This window comes from Tasmannia lanceolata, unplaced genomic scaffold (assembly GCF_043159265.1).
Source record: "Tasmannia lanceolata isolate RefF3 unplaced genomic scaffold, GAP_Taslan_0.1 ptg000005l, whole genome shotgun sequence".
In the NCBI taxonomy this organism is placed as follows: Eukaryota; Viridiplantae; Streptophyta; class Magnoliopsida; order Canellales; family Winteraceae; genus Tasmannia; species Tasmannia lanceolata.
This window is the reverse complement of record NW_027518682.1, coordinates 19,423,347-19,439,676: the sequence shown is the minus strand read 5'-3', so window position 1 is coordinate 19,439,676 and position 16,330 is coordinate 19,423,347. Positions and strand designations below refer to the sequence as shown.

At 38.6% G+C, this 16,330-nt stretch overlaps 1 protein-coding gene across 3 annotated transcripts in view; it reads right to left on the bottom strand.

Annotated features, from left to right (window-relative positions):
* LOC143877858 (putative cyclic nucleotide-gated ion channel 20, chloroplastic) overlaps positions 1 to 10,617 on the bottom strand; it is a 48,294-nt gene extending 37,677 nt beyond the window's left edge. For 2 of the 3 annotated variants that reach the window (XM_077380135.1, XM_077380137.1), the window contains exons 1-3: positions 10,258 to 10,617; positions 4,637 to 5,153; positions 3,493 to 3,684 (exon numbers count right to left, since the gene is read on the bottom strand). In XM_077380135.1, the coding sequence (XP_077236250.1) occupies positions 3,493 to 3,684; positions 4,637 to 5,137 (693 nt within the window). In that variant the 5' untranslated portion in view covers positions 5,138 to 5,153; positions 10,258 to 10,617. The remainder of the gene's footprint in view (positions 1 to 3,492; positions 3,685 to 4,636; positions 5,154 to 10,257) is intronic. The other variant, XM_077380138.1, reaches the window with a different exon arrangement.
* Positions 10,618 to 16,330: the final 5,713 nt, after the last annotated feature.

The following is a 16,330-nucleotide window of genomic DNA, read 5'->3' as shown; positions in this document are numbered from 1 at the left end:
GTAAAATAGTCCAAAAACAGTCCCAACGGCTATAATGGCATTCCCGTATATATTTTTTAATTTTTCCTGCCTTTTAAGACAATTTCAGCTGAAATGGACCGAAACGACCGAAACAGCTTAAACAGAACGAAATCCGGAACGAAACGAATTCCGACCAGATTTTGTATCGGTTCCCGGACCGAAACCGAAATTTCGGCCCGTTTCGGCCGAAACGAAACGAAATATACAACTTAGACTACAACTCAACTCAACTCAACTAAGCCTTTGTCCCAAACTAGTTGGGGTCGGCTAATGAATCCTTTAGAAAATTTTCATGAAGAAGGTGAAAGGATCTACCCAGCTCAAATTGACTAAGCCTAATCCTGACACTAATTAGGTTCGTCTACATGGATCATTTCCTTCCATTCTATCCTATCCAAGGTCATGTTCTCTGTTATGTTCCTAGCCTTCAAGTCTTTCCTCACTGTTTCTACCCAAGTTGTTTCCGGTCCGCCCCTACCTCTTTTTACTCCAACTCGGCACACTTCTTCTCATTGGGGCATCCAAAGGCCTACGTTGGATATGCCCAAACCATCTTAAGCAGAATTTCATGACTATGGTAGATATTTTAAGTAGTAACATGTATCTTTTTTTTTGGGATAAAAGTAGTAACATGTATCTTTTTGTTAAGTTTGATTGACATAATGGTTTCTTATTTTATTTTTTTAATGGTGAGAGCAATTTCATTAATGGTTTCTTAATTTTTTTAAATATTTTTTTATTTTTTGAATTTTATAATTGTTTAAAAAAAAAAATTGGTCGTAGCGCCTCTTCCAAAATGGAATGACGCGTTGGTATATTCCATTCGAGCGAGCAAAATGAAATGCCCATAGAAACGGTAGGCAAAACTAAACTCAAGACTAAGGCATACACATCATCAAGTTAAGAGTATCACTCCCACAAATCAACATCCGAGTAATGTCATATTCTGAATCCATACATGCCAACATATTGAAGATACAATTCTCTTCCACCTGTTTCTAATACTTGTCCATCTTTCCTCATATCCGATTCTAACATCTAATAGAGATCTAACTCTTCCAAAAGTCACTGAACTGTGGAGTAATCTGTGGAAATGGGGAGACTTTTATCGGAATGTCGTAGAAATGCATATCTCTTGTCTCAACTAATACGCGTACAATATTCTTCCTTTGAGAATAAGTTTGTTTTGAGTTGTCCCAAATTTCATGTGTAGTCTTTAACAGCATGTATCCTCTACTAATTTGTGGTTGCATAGAACTAGTCAGCCACGACATCATCAACGAGTTCATACATTTCCATTTATCATAAGTGGGTCAACTTTCCCTAGTTGCTTCACCTGGCCAGTCTGGCACCCGAGCTTACCTCTACCACCAATGTACATCTTAGCATATTGGGATCATTCAAGATTTCAAGGTACTTTATCATTGTTTGGTTGCTTCACTCAGCCTATCAGATACCCGAGCTTTCATCTACCACCAATGTACATCTTAGCATATAAGAATCATTCAAGGTAATTTGAACAATCAAGCTTGTAGCAACCAAGATATGCATCGGATAACCATAGTTTTCAGCCGAAGGAGCATTACATTTAGTCCTGAAAACATTGGAGGTAGCTTCAACAATCGACATCTTCTATCACTAAGACCCGAGTTCATTCATTCCCACTTATCAAAAGTGGGTCATCTTTCTCTGGTTGCTTCACCTGGACAGTCTGGCACCCGAGCTTACCTCTACCACCAATGTACATCTTAGCAGATTGGGATCATTCAAGGTACTTTATCATTCTTTGGTTGCTTCACACAGCCTATCAGGTACCTGAGCTTTCATCTACCACCAATGTACATCTTAGCATATTAGGATAATTCAAGGTAATTTGAACCATCAAGCTTCACTGTAGCAACCAAGATATGCATCGGATAACCATAGTTTTCAGCCGAAGGAGCATTACCTTGAGTCCTGAAACATTGGAGGTAGCTTCAACAATCGACATCTTCTATCACTAAGACCTAATAAACCTTCAAACAGACACTATAGCAGTTTGAAATAAGGTGAAACTTAAGGGGTGGGGGGGGGAGAAATTCTCATAAACTCCCTCAGTAGATCATAGAATGATGCGATATAAAAGAAATAAATTTTGGAGAAAAACATTCACCAAAAGATAATAGATTGTATCCCCAAAACTTTCCTCGAAGAAACTTGTAAAGCCTTTAGACCCAAGACTGAATTTTTCTTAGATTTTTCGAGAAGCCTCGACAGACACTCGGAAAACAATTCCAAAAAACTACGCATAAATCAAATAGCATAGATGTCATTTAGAATCTAGGGTTTCGTTGGCCAGAAGGTGCGGTGTACGATTCCTAATATCAGCTGTAGGATATTATCTGGAGGTTCAAAACTCAAAGAAAGGAGAGCAACAACCCTCTAGACCTTTAAGTTGTAATCTTATGTTATGATTTAGCCTATGATTTGGCCGACACTTTGAATTTATTGCTGATAGACGTGTCCTGCCGTGTCTGACACGACATGTGTGTCCACACGTGTCAACACTCCTTTGGACATTTTAAATGTACTTCCAGGAGAGTTAGAGTTAATGTGGTTGTGAGGACACATTTTTGTGTAGTAATCAATAATTTTATGTGTATGCAAGTGTAACCATCTAGATTTTTAGATATTGCCATGTGTATGCACGTGTAACCATCTAGATTTTTAGATATTGCCATGTGTATGCACGTGTAACCATCTGGATTTTTAGATATTGCCATGTTAGACAACTTGTATCCGTGTCGAAACTCGACACACAAATCCATATCGACAAATCAGGATTATATATACTTTCCATTTTAGCCGTGTCCCCGTTTCTAAATTATGGGGATTTGCCGTGTCCGACACTCAGTGGCCGTGTCGACACACGAAACACGTGTCCGTGTCCACAAATCATAGGATTTAGCCCTGAAAACAAATCAAGAAAGGAGGAAAGAAGAGAGAAGGAAATGGGATGAAGAAAGGAGATAAGAAGATCGCAGGTTTCTAAGTAAAAAACCTACAAATTTTGTGTTTATTATACATATGGACAAACATTATAAATAGAGTTTCACTATTCACAAATAACTATTCAAGTGAATAGCACACATCATATGTGATGACTCCAACATATAATGTGAAATATATCAACAATAGTCAACTAGTGAGATTTAAACAGTAAAAGAGTCTCATGTCCAAGGTGTTAGGAAAGATATCAAGTATGACAAAATATAATACAACAATATCCAATAGAATTAAAAAACAATAGGATTCATTAAATAACATGTTGGTAGTAGTCACAATTCCATGAAATGATGTTCTTTCTCTGGTTAATTTAACTTGAAAAGCATATATATTTACTAAAGATGCAGAGTTGGGAATTGTAAACACCAAATCTCTTAGATGAAATCCAAATTATACTATTTTACTATTGAAAGAACAAAGTTATACCTGTTGCGCAGACAGCAAGAAGAAAAACAATGGGTCTATGAAAATTGCCACAAAGCAAGAAATGACAAAAAATCTGTTCCAACGTTGAACAACTTTGGCATGAGGATTCATGATGCCAGGAAGATATGGATCTAGAAAGGAAAAAGATCTCCTCACCCAACCTCTTCCGTCACCATAAAGTGCATTATGGAACTGTACAGGCACAAGGAAATGTGTGTAAAAAAAAGCAGATTCCATTAGTATCTGAAGATGAATCATATAAACGGCACAGATGGATCAATGGAAGGTGAAAGATCAGATATTACTATAGATAAAATGAATTATAATGCACCCTAAAACATAACTTAACCAGAAACAAAGCTCACATATAAACAAGTATTCTATGTAGCAATTTGAACAAGATCATATTAGGAAATTTATTAAGATGCTTTGCAAAAGAGAGACGTCATTAATGGGACTTAACCTAACCCCAAACGGAGTTTGTTTACAATAGTTTGATTAACCATTCCACTGAAAAATCCCCTTTTCAAACCATCTACGGCCACCCAATTCCCCACCTTCTTAATCGTGCCCCTATATCCTACCCTTGTCGACGTAGTATAGAGGCCGAGGACTTCATTCAGCATATCAAGGAGCACTACAAGCAAGTAAGGATAAGTATAAAGTGGTTGTTGAAAAGCATAGTAGAGACCATTCTTCAGTTGTTAGGGACCTAGTGATTGCATACTTTCAAGGAGAACGATTTCCAATTAGAGCGTACAAGTTGAACAGGAGGAAGTTAGGACGACACAGGATCATCAAACGGTTGGATGGTCCACACTGGAGGTGACCATAATGTAAGCACGAGCATGGCTGTATGTTTGAGTTGGTCACAATGAGCTCTGCCAATTAGCCTTCTAAGTGCAACTAAAGTCAATAGATGATAGGAAAATGTCGTGCGACTAAGGCATTTCCAAAATAAGAAGGCAACATTGATTTTATGTTACTTAAAAATTCTGTAACAATAAAAGAATAAAAACAGATTGTTGAACAAACTACTCACTTTGACATTATTTGAAGCATCAAGATTACAGCAGCAAAGAAATTAACGAAGACAAGAAACTAGATAAAAATAAAAACAATATATCGAAGGCAGAAAATGCACCTTATTTTCAAATGCAGCTGAAGATTTGGACTTTTTCTGTTGTCCTGGTTTGAAATTATAATAAGTTGGGCATGTGGTGCAGTAGGGATCATTGCATCTTCCCAATGGGCCAGACTTCAATAAATGTTCATTCTTGCCAACCAAATTGTCATATGGCATGTCTTGACCTGTACCATTAACAGAAGAAAATTCTTCTGCCATGACGGAACCTTTTTTGTTGCCTAATAACCCATGCATAGGTTGAAAAAGGTTCTCAGATTTCCGGTTGCTAAATAAAGGACCACTCATAGGTATATAAGGAGTTTTCCTTTCACTCAGCAAAGGACCTGTATGAGATACAAGGCTAGTTTCACTTTCATAGGCCCCCCTGGCATTCATTGAAATGGACATTGACACACTCCTAGTAGGAAACCTTCGTACTTCAACACCCATGCCGCCTTCTGATAGTTGCGAATGAGCATCAGCTAGCATGGGTACCTCATCATTGTAACTGCCAGCCATTTCATAAACACTAGGCCTGCATGAAAAATTAAAATTACAAATCTACTGAAACTAGAAGAAGCCGCACAAATAAAATGCCCATTGTTCAGGTTATGAATAATTATGTACAAGCTGCCTACTTAGAATTATAAACTATAAAGAGAGAAGTTGAAACATATGCTGTCAATGGAATTAAGAAAAGGCCATATCAGACAACTCAACTAGGGGTAGAAGTGTTGTCCATCACCACACAATGCATAGAATCATGGTAATTTGAAACAGAAATCTAGAAATCCAATTTTGATGGAGACTATCCAAGGTCTCATTGACGGGGACATCTAGATCCAATATTTTTTATTATTGATAAATGTTAAAAAAGAGATTTCATAATGAAATATTATGTGTCAGCTTCTTTGCCCTAACACACATATATATATATATATATATATATATATATATTTATTATGAAAAGAATATGAAAAGACTATAATGCCCTTAAGCTACATAAGTTTATTCTAACACTACCCCTTAAGCTAGAGTATGAATGTCATACATGCCCAGCTTGTTACATAAGTCACTCAATGGAACTCCATTCAACGGCTTGGTAAACATGTCTGCAATCTGATCATTCGTTCGAGTAAACTCGGTTTGAATTTGGCCTGTCTGAATCCTGTGATGAATAAAGTGACAATCCACTTCTATATGCTTAGTTCATTCGTGAAATACCGGATTCATAGCTATGTGAATGTTTAACTTGTTGTCACAGTAGAGGGACGCAGGTGAGGAGTATGAGAATCCAATCTCTGACATAAACGATCGTAGCCAAATTAATTCACAGCTTGTGTAAGCCATAGCCCTGTATTCTGCTTCTGCACTGGATCGTGATACAACTTCCTATTTCTTACTTTTCCAAGATACTAGATTTCCACCTATGAAGGTACAATAGCCATTAGTAGATCGCCGGTCAGTAGGAGATCTGGCCCACTCTGCATCAGAGTATCCCTCAATTCTCAAATGGTTATGCTTCCGAAAGAGAAGACCTTTCCTGGGAGCTTTCTTCAGATACTTCACTATCTGAATCACTGCTGACCAATGTGATGTCCGAGGCGCACTCATATACTGGCTAACCACACAAACAGCATATGCAATGTCCGGACGAGTGACTGTGAGATAGATCAACCGTCCTGCTAACCGTCTGTATTGACCAGGATCTTCTAGTGGCTCCCCCTGATCAGGTGAAAGCTTGACATTCGGATTCATAGGAGTCTGTGCAGGTTTTGCTGCCAGAAGACATGTTTCTTCCAAAATATCAAGAGCATATTTCCATTGGGACAAAGATAGCCCCTTTTTTTAATATGCCACTACAATGCCTAAGAAGTATCTTAGAACACCAAGGTCTTTTGTGCTGAATTCATTCTGAAGGAAATCTTTGAGGCGTTGTATTCCTTCTTTGTCATTCCCTGTGATAACAATGTCATCAACATAAACAACCAGGAGAATCAGACCATCCTTGCTTAGAGAGCTGAACACAGAATGGTCTACAGCACATTGTTTCATACCAAATCGTAGGATGGCCTCACTAAATCTCCCAAACTAAGCACGAGGAGATCGTTTTAGACCATAAATCGTCTTTCTAAGCTTACAGACGGTATGCTGCAACTCCCCCTGAGCAACAGACCCTGGTGGTTGCTCTATATACACCTCCTCCTGCAAATCACCATTGAGGAACGCATTCTTGATATCCAACTGATATAGTGGCCAAGACTGATTCACGGCCAAAGAAATCAAGACACGGATGGACGGAATCTTTGCCACTGGAGAGAATGTCTCAACATAATCAATCACATAAGTTTGAGTAAAGCCCTTTGCAACAAGACGGACTTTTAACCTCTCAACCGAGCCATCAGGTAGGTATTTGACGGTGAACACCCACTTACATCCGACTACCTGAGCACCAGGAGGAAGGGAAACCAACTGCCATGTCTGATTTTTAGCCAAGGCATCCATCTCAGCCTCCATAGCGGCTCGTCATCCTGAATCAAGCATAGCCTCTCAAGCGGAGCGGGGAATAGAAATTGATGACAAAGATGAGATAAATGCGGTATATGAAGGAGATAAGCGAGCATAACTTACCGCATCAGAAATCGGGTGATGAGTGGTACGAGAACGGGTACGGCTCGCAATGGGGGCATCAGCAGAGTCATCAACCTGAGCAGCATCATCAGAGGATGAGGGTAAAGACGAACCTGCTTGCTGAGAGAAGATGGCAGGGCATGAAGGCTCAACTAAAGTAGTAGAATGCTTGCGAGTATATACCCGTAGGGGACGCTGAACCTGATCCGATGGCAAACGTGGAACCGAAACCTGATCTGGTAGCAAACTTGGAACCGGAACCGGCAATGGCAACGGAGGAGGAGATACCGGTAAAGAAGAGGAAGCAGGAAAATAAGGAGACATCAGCACTAATAAATGTGCGGCGAAGCTGGGGACTCGAGCATCGGTAACCCTTCTGGGTTCGTGAATAACCCAGGAAAACACACTTTATTGCCCTTGGGGCCAATTTATCAAGTCCTAGGGTGAGATCCTGAACAAAACAAACACACCCAAACACCTTCGGAGGTAATGGAAACGGATCCCCAGAAGGGTGTAACACCGAAAAAGGGGACCGATTGCTAAGAACTGAAGAGGGTAGACGATTAGCCAGAAAGAAGGTTGTAAGCATAGCATCAGCCCAAATATGTTTGGGAACATGCATCTGATACAGAATGGAGCGAGCTATATCTACAAGATACCGTATTTTCCGCTCGGCAACATCATTCTGTTGTGAAGTGTGGACACAAGACGACTGATGAATAATTCCACGACTAGAAAGAAACTCCTGAAAACCGTGCCGATCAAAAAAATACTCACGGGCATTATCAGTACGTAAACATTTAAGAGAACATGAGTATTGATTTGTAATTTCAACATAAATTAAACAAAATGTAGAAAACACCTCAGAACGATCCTTTAGTATAAAAATCCAGGTCATCCTGGAAAAATCATCTACAAAAATAACAAAGTGCTTCCCACCAAACATAGAAGGAGTACGACATGGACCCCAGACATCAGAATGTATTAACTCAAAAGGACTACCGACACGACTAACAGAACGAGACGAGTAGGAAACACGATGGTGTTTTCCATACTGACAAGACAGAAATCCCCTTGCGTGGGGGGAGCAAATCCGAAATCTAAAAATGTGAGGGGGGCAGAACACAAGCCTAGAAAAAAATGGAGCCAATAAAGTGATTTTCGGGGGGCGGGGGGGCGCAGAAAATATTTTCCAGGAAAAATTTTTCTGCCCTGGGGAGAAAATATTTTCTAGGGGGGGCAGATCAGAGTTCCTGCAGGGAACGCGTTTCGTTGGGCCACGCAACCTTGCTGCTTCGTCTCAGCGTGCCAGACAAGGTGGAGCGGGGGGCAAATCAGAGTTCCTGCGGGGAACGCGTTCCGCCAGTCCTGTTGCTTTGTCAGAGAGGGCTGGAAGGGGCGGGGATAGGGTTTCATGGAGGGTCGGCAGAAGTGCGGGTGGCAGATGAGGGGCACAAAGAGAGGTGGTGGCGGTGGCGGAGTTCCCTACGGCATCGAAGAACCCTAGGGCTCTGATACCATGATAACAAAGAGATTTCAGAATGAAATGTTATGTATTAGCTTCTTTGCCCTAACACACACACATATATTTATTATGAAAAGACTATAATGCCCTTAGGTACATAAGCTTATTCTAACAATAAAGTTGGAGATAGCCGACCCCAACTAGTTTGGGACAAAGGCTTAGTTGAGTTGAGTTGAGTATTGATAAAGTTGGAGATAAGAGGATCATGGATGTCCCCGGAAAGAAAATTACATATAGAAGTTTCCCAACAAAACAAGCATATAACCACTAAGCATTCGCCGTCCAGTCCCATCACCCCATCTAGGAAAGAAAAATACAAAATACCACAGGAACCTGAAAAACTTTTGATATATCTTGGTATAGCCTGGTCAGAACAAAAACTATAGCACCCCTGTAATGTCATTAGCAGATTTACAACTATAGTAGAAGGATACTGGAATGGATCTGCACAAATTGTTTAATTCTACCAGCAATCTAGCTAACCTCCAGTGTCCAAAGGACGGTCCTCTAGCCCATCTTATCACATTGTGGGAATCTCCTTTGATAATAAGATTTCCGACTAGTTCCTCCTTAAAGAGGAAGACCCATCAATAGTACCAACAGTTCGGCTTTATTTGATTCCTTTCTGCCTGCTGGACCAGAGTATGTCTTGATAATCACCCCCTCCAAGTTCCTAAACACTCCAACTAGGCCAGCAGGGCCCGCGTTACCTCTCGACTTCCATAGAACACTTCCATATGTTCTGTTTTAGAGATTTAAGAGGAAGTGCATGTGATACCTCCTTTTCCCTAATCCGCCACATGAAATCCTTATATGGATTGAAACAATCATTGGTACTGGATCTTCCAAATCATTCCCGCAGAAGATTTTCTGGTCCTTCGACAAAAAGATTCATTCTTTTGATAAAAAAAATAGGAGGTAGAACCAATAAATATCTCTTTTTTGATTCATCCCTGGAGTTGAATGCCTCAATAATTTTTATTTTATTTTTTTACCCAGTCCATAGGAATCAATAGAAAAGACAAATCCCCTATTATAAACCAGATCAGACTCAGTTATTGATAGAGTGAATAGATCCTTGTATGGATTGAAACAATCATAAAGAGACAAGTTTGAAAGATACCAACAGTGTTATATTCCATGCAAGATTAATTCAGAGCATGAGTGACCACTCTATTCATGGCCTTCAATGGAATAGTGATCAAATATAAAACAATATTGTCCCTAATATAACTTACTTTCTTACACAATCAGTCATTTCTTTTAATGGGCAATTATCAAATTTTCATTCCCATAACCAATAAAAACACCCATTCATCCATAAAAATGTTTGTGGAAAATTAGTGCAAAATATTCAAAGTAGAAAATCATCTAGCTCTGGGACAATTTCTAAATAATTGAGTTCTCGAAATAAACAGTACTCTAATTTACAACTTAGAAATTCTTATTTTAATTCATTGTAGGGTTCAGAAACCTCACTTACAAGTTACAACATCAACAGAAGAAATAATAAGGCAAAGGTGTGGAATTAAGCTTAGCTGAAGCAGAAATCAGGGAGAATAGCTGCACCACCTTATTTTGTGTTTGGTAGAAGGAAGAAAGGGGATAGAATTCAGCTATATCTCATGGGTTTTAGAGAGAGAGAGAGCGAAAGCCCCCATATGTCGTATACGGACAAACAGTAACGCCTGACCCAGGTAGTCTAGACTTTGTATACCGAATTTGACTCGAAGTTACCGGTCGGGATCGACGAAAGCCCCCTTCCCTTTGAAGGACTTCATAGCTTTTGCTCAGTTCACACCTACCCCAAATTCTCCTTCTCTCTTCTATATTATAATACTCAACGTTTGTTCCATATGATCTCCTTGGTCATTCGTGACAAAGGAAATGACCGAAATACCATTTGCGTCTATCTGTGAAAATGCCACAACATCCTCTCTCATGGTTTTACAATTCGACCGAGATTTCGGATTTCAGTCAGCCCCGAAAATAGGGGATACCCGAAACGTTACTTTTTTCGGCCAAAATTTCCAAATTCCATCCAAAATTTCGTTTTCTCCGAAGGATTTCTACCCAAAAATCTAGATTTTTTAATTATTTAATACACTCTAAACCACTGATAAGCCTGTATAAACCACTTATAAACACTATAAACTACTGCTCACCCTGTATAAATCACTTATAAACACTTTAAATCATTGCTAATCTTTATAAACCAATTATAAACACTCTAAACCACCGGTAAGCCTTAATAAACCATTACTTAGGATTATAAACCACTACTGAGGATTCTTAACCAAAGAAGCTATATAAACCACTTATAAACACCCACTTCAGTAGTGGTTTATCGTAGTGAAATAGTAGTTTAACTTAAGAAATTAGTGGTTTACAGTAAAATAACAATGATTATAAAGTGAAAAACAGTAGTTTAACATGGAAAACTTTCATTCAAGTTTATAAACATGCCTTATAATTGAAAGAGAAGGGAGAGGGCTAGAAATACACACCTTTCCATTGAATGAATGCTTTGTGCAATGGAATGGTGGTTTCTAGTGAAGATTTTTGCGATTTCGAAATCTAATAACGTTTTTTTGCAATAGTTGTTGTAAATGGGGGCGTTTTCCAATGCAATGAATGGTTAGGGAGGCTTTGACATCTAAAAATGAGGTTTTCAGCAATAGAATGGAGCTTTTGGCATCTAACAATGAAGGTTTTTGGGTTTCAAAAATGGAGGTTTTTGGGTTTTTCATACGTACGTAGGTGGTAGGAAGAAGAAGAAGAGAGAAAAATGTGGGTTTTGGGATTTGTATTCTAAATGTAATCATTTTAAAAATGTGATTTGATAGGGAGGGAGAGAGAGAGAGAGAGAGAGAGAGAGAGAGAGAGAGAATCAAGGGCATTTTAGTCATATGCACTCTTGATTGGTGATTTACAAAACACCCCTCTTCAAATGTCATAGTCAGTAGAAACCCCTTCTATTTGGTCATTTTCCCTACTTTTTATTGTTTCGTCAGACCTGAAATTTCGGTAATTTCGGCCAAAATTTGGTACGAGATAAAATAGTACTTTTTATTGTTTCGTCGGATTTCATCTGAAATTTCAGTTTCAGTGAGGACCGAAACCCATTTAGGAACCGAGATTTGAAACCATACAAGTACATGTAAAATAATAAAAAGGGATTTGCTAGTCAATTTTGAGGAAAGCCATTCCGTGGCTCTTTTGCAAGAGAGCAATGCCACAGGGGCTCACTTTTCAGCAGACTTTGTCTCATTCATTTAATTCATCTAAGGTAGCTGTTCTCTCCTTCATAAGTGAGCTGCAAAATGGCTTTCCACAAAATTGACTAGCAAATAATAATAAAAATAACATGGATATAGCCATGGTTTGAAATTTCAGTTTCGGTATTGGTTTCAGACCCATGAAATTTCAAAATTTCTTTCCATAATTTAGAGGGAAATGATATAATTCGAGTTAATTTGGAAGGATATCATCTTAAATCGAAGGTCCTTTTAAATAAAATTTGAATAGGATTGGTTCAAGATCTTTTTCATGGGTAAAATAAGTGGGAAATTTTTGGGTGCGCTCTTGCTCTATCTTTGTAATCTCCATTTTTTTCAATATATCTGGTCGGGGTCTGCCTAACCCCAGCTTACCCTTTTCAAAAAAAAAAAAAAAAAATAAGTGGGAAATTTTAAAATATTCTTCCTCCTCCAAACTTTTCTAGAAAGGGCAATTTAGGGCTTCAAACAGGGAGTATAGGACCAGGACCATCTTCTCGATAAGATTTTCGGAAATCTACAGCAGGGGCCACTGAATTAATCATTTAAAGGAAAATGACATATTTGCACTCTTTTCTTTCCCAAGGCCACGGCCATGTAGTGCAAAAAGAGAAGTCATAAATAGACTAGAGGGGTGTAGAGCATTAACGTAAACCAATGGCATAGTCAAACTTCAAACTGGTCCCCTATGTCATTTATAAATTTCACATAATTTTCTTGCAAAAGCAGTGACATTGCATTAGACAGTACAGGGGTAGTGAACCTAGAATCAAAAGGAAGAAAACCTGTCGTGCACTAGAACTGAATTATATTAAACACTATAAGCTCTTATGCTGAATTCACCCCATTCTAGGATGAATTCACCCCATATTTTTCAAAATGGACTACCCACAGCCCCACACCAAAGGATGACCCAAACCTTCCATTTGACAGGCCACAACGTAAATAGGTTGTGCCCCAAAAATATTTCCATAGGTAAATCCCAACCGTCCGATCTATATAAGTTTCCATAATGTGAGTCCCTCTTTAGAGCAGAGGGTTAGAATCATCCTATGGAAATGATTTTTGGGGCCCATCAAATAGACGGTTTGGATCATCATTTGGTGTTGGCTGTACAGTCCATTTTTTAAAATACTGGATGAATTCATCCAAGAAAGGGGTGAATTTAACACTGCCCTTTTCTTAATACCCTTCAAACAACTTCATAAATATGTGCTAGGAGCATTCGTCTCACCTAATAATTCGCAAATTTGATCTTCATAACTATAATACATCAAAACATGAAAAATGACCGTATAAAATTGAGCAAATTTTCTATAGGCAAAAAAATATAATTTTTTTTTACATTGAAAGTAATTTGAATTGAAATTTGTGTGAATTTTAACCTTTTACTATATATTAATTTATTATTATTATTTATAACAACTGTTTTTTGCCCCCTTGGAGAAAATTCCTAGCACCGCCCCTGGTTGTAGAGGCTACCATCCTTCCCTACTGTATTGTAATCCAACTTTAAAAAATTACCTTTTTGGTTCGTAGATGGGAAAGAAGGAATCAAGAATGATTTTTTATCTACTTTCATTTATATTATTGTTGTCCAAAGACTTCAGAAAAATGAAAATAAAAAATGGTGACAGCTTATAAGGGATTTACTCATACTATAAAATATTTGTTGACTTAGAAACAGATTTAAATAAATGTCCATTTGTTAATTATTCATATTTTGGATGTGCAATGTTTCTGTTTCGATTTTTCATTTGTGCCAGCAACCAATCAAAATGAATTTTGTGTCGTTGACAACGGGTTAAGTTGGACGGTCTAGATCAATGTACATGTGGTCACATGAACGGTAGAGATGAGTTGGAACATCATTTAGACAATTAGGGGAGATGACATTTTCACTCCCCGTGCATTATGTGCACGCCCCCCTTATAACGTGATTTGATGTCAAAAAGCGTTAAATCAAGTTATAAGGGGGAGCCTAAGATAAAAATACAATCTCCTTCAAAGGATTAAGGTATCATTTAATTGTTAATGAACAGCTGAGTATGACATCATTTTCACTTGTTTATGACGATGGGGCCCTTGGTCCGTTCTTTATACATATACACCTTCATCACTCAAAATGTCACGTGTTACAGATATTGGATGGAAATTTAAGCAGGGTCAAACATTGCATGGTCATACCTTGGGTATTTTTCTTTATACATATGAGCGGCTTGATCTTTCTCCTTCCGTCTGGCCAAACTTAACTAATTGGGTATTTTCCCCTTTTTTCCGGTGGGGTGAGGGGACTCGATCCACTGTTCAGGAATGCTATATGCTAACCATTTCTTAGTCGTGAGGATAAATCTTATTTTCTTATTTTTTTTTTGAGAAAAATTATATTAAAAGGAAAAGACAATTACAAGTTCACCCTATTGAGCATAAAAGTCCCTCCATAGCATAAGAATGTTATGGTCCTGAGTGGGGGCCCGTCTAGGTATGGGACCACATGGGACCCAGACTCCTTTCCTCCTCGAGGGTACCCTCCATCTGATCATGAAACCAATCTGGTCGTCAGAATATGAAAAAATATATCACCCTTGGAGTTCCTAAAAACTCATCCTATTCTAGTTCTGTCAGAGAGATTAAATTTAAGGACATTAAGTCCTAACTATGACAATTCAAGTCTTCTTCGATCTACAATTTGCTAATATGAAGCTTTTCATCGAGAAAGCCTTCCATAAAGCATATCCCATTCAGCAATGTACTCGTTTCTTATGGAGAAAGATGCTAATCCGTGCACGGAATCTGCCTTCATGTTCTCTCAATACACTACGAGCTTGACCTATGTTATTCTTAGCCACTCCATCGAAATTAAGTTTAAATGATCCACATTGGAGAGGCTCCCATTCTAGAACAAGAGATTTTTGCGGTTTATGACTAATGCATGTTTGTTTCGAGAATAAAGCAATTGCTATTAGCACAAATGAGATCTCATCATTGGATTGGGCTGAAATATTCTACATGCCTCAAACTTTTCTAACTAGTTTCGCATAGACTATCCATGTTTAATATTCTATAGCAGTACATGTGTTTTGCATGGAAAAACTAATAATATAGCAATATATATATGGTGTGATAGAGTACCAAAGACAAATCAACCTAACATTTTGGCATGACTAACCCTTATAAAAGGTTATGTATTATTCCATTTATTTTTACAGAGTGAGCTCAATTCAAAGTGGAAAAGTGATGCAGTGCCAACATGGCAGCCATGTCATGCCTAGGTGGTTTTGGTGGAGTTCCACGGTGCAATCCCTCATTAATGTTGCTGGCCCATTTTGAACCTGTTTTTTGAGCTTCTAAATGGAAGAATTATAGAAAGTGGTAAACTACAAAGTTGTAGGTCTCTTTGAGATCTTTCCAACAAGTATTTGTGCTTGAAAATTGGATAAAATGGTAGAAAGTTATGGCAGTTTTGGTGGACTGTGTCTGTGGGTTCCCAAAACAGTCGAAGTTAGTAAGTTCCAATGCAATTAATGTTATGTTAGTCCCTAAGCTAGCTAGTGGATGATCTTGAACGAATTTACTTTGGTTTTATTTTATTTAAAGAGTTATAAACCATCTTTAGAGGGGATTTTGGATGTTGATAAACTTATGTAATTGATGGAATATCAATTGGGTTGAGCATTGCTCCCATTTTCTTCTTCTTCTCTTGTTGTGGTCTTGATTTCTATTTTTCTTCTTCTTTCCTCTTAAGCACCCGTATTATCTGGTATCAGAGCTAACGTTACTCTCTTGGGCTAGCTTCGATTTGATTTTCATGGCGGCACGAAGAGGTAGAGGAAGGCGTGGTAACCAAATGATGGAAGATTTGAGAGATGAAAGAGATGATGAACTTCAAGCAGTTCGAAGACAAGTTGAGCAACTTACCATGCGACTTGAACGCCAAGAGGCTCGTAGTGAGCATGGTAGATCAAGCCGTTGAGGTTCTAGTGATGAATCCGATGTGAATCCCTTCGCCAATACTCATGAAGATGCTAGGTTGGGAAGGTTCTATCGTGATTTCGACACCGTCAAGATTGACTTGCCGGAGTTCCATGGTCGTCTACAACCCGAAAAGTTTCTTGGATGGCTTAGTGCCATTGAGAAGTTCTTTGATTACAAGAAGACACCCGAAAGCCAACGTGTGAGGCTTGTGGCTACAAGGCTTCGTGGCTACGCTTCAACATGGTGGGATAAGGTTCAAGAGATGAGAATCCGCAAAGGAAAGCGTAAGATCTCTTCTTGGGA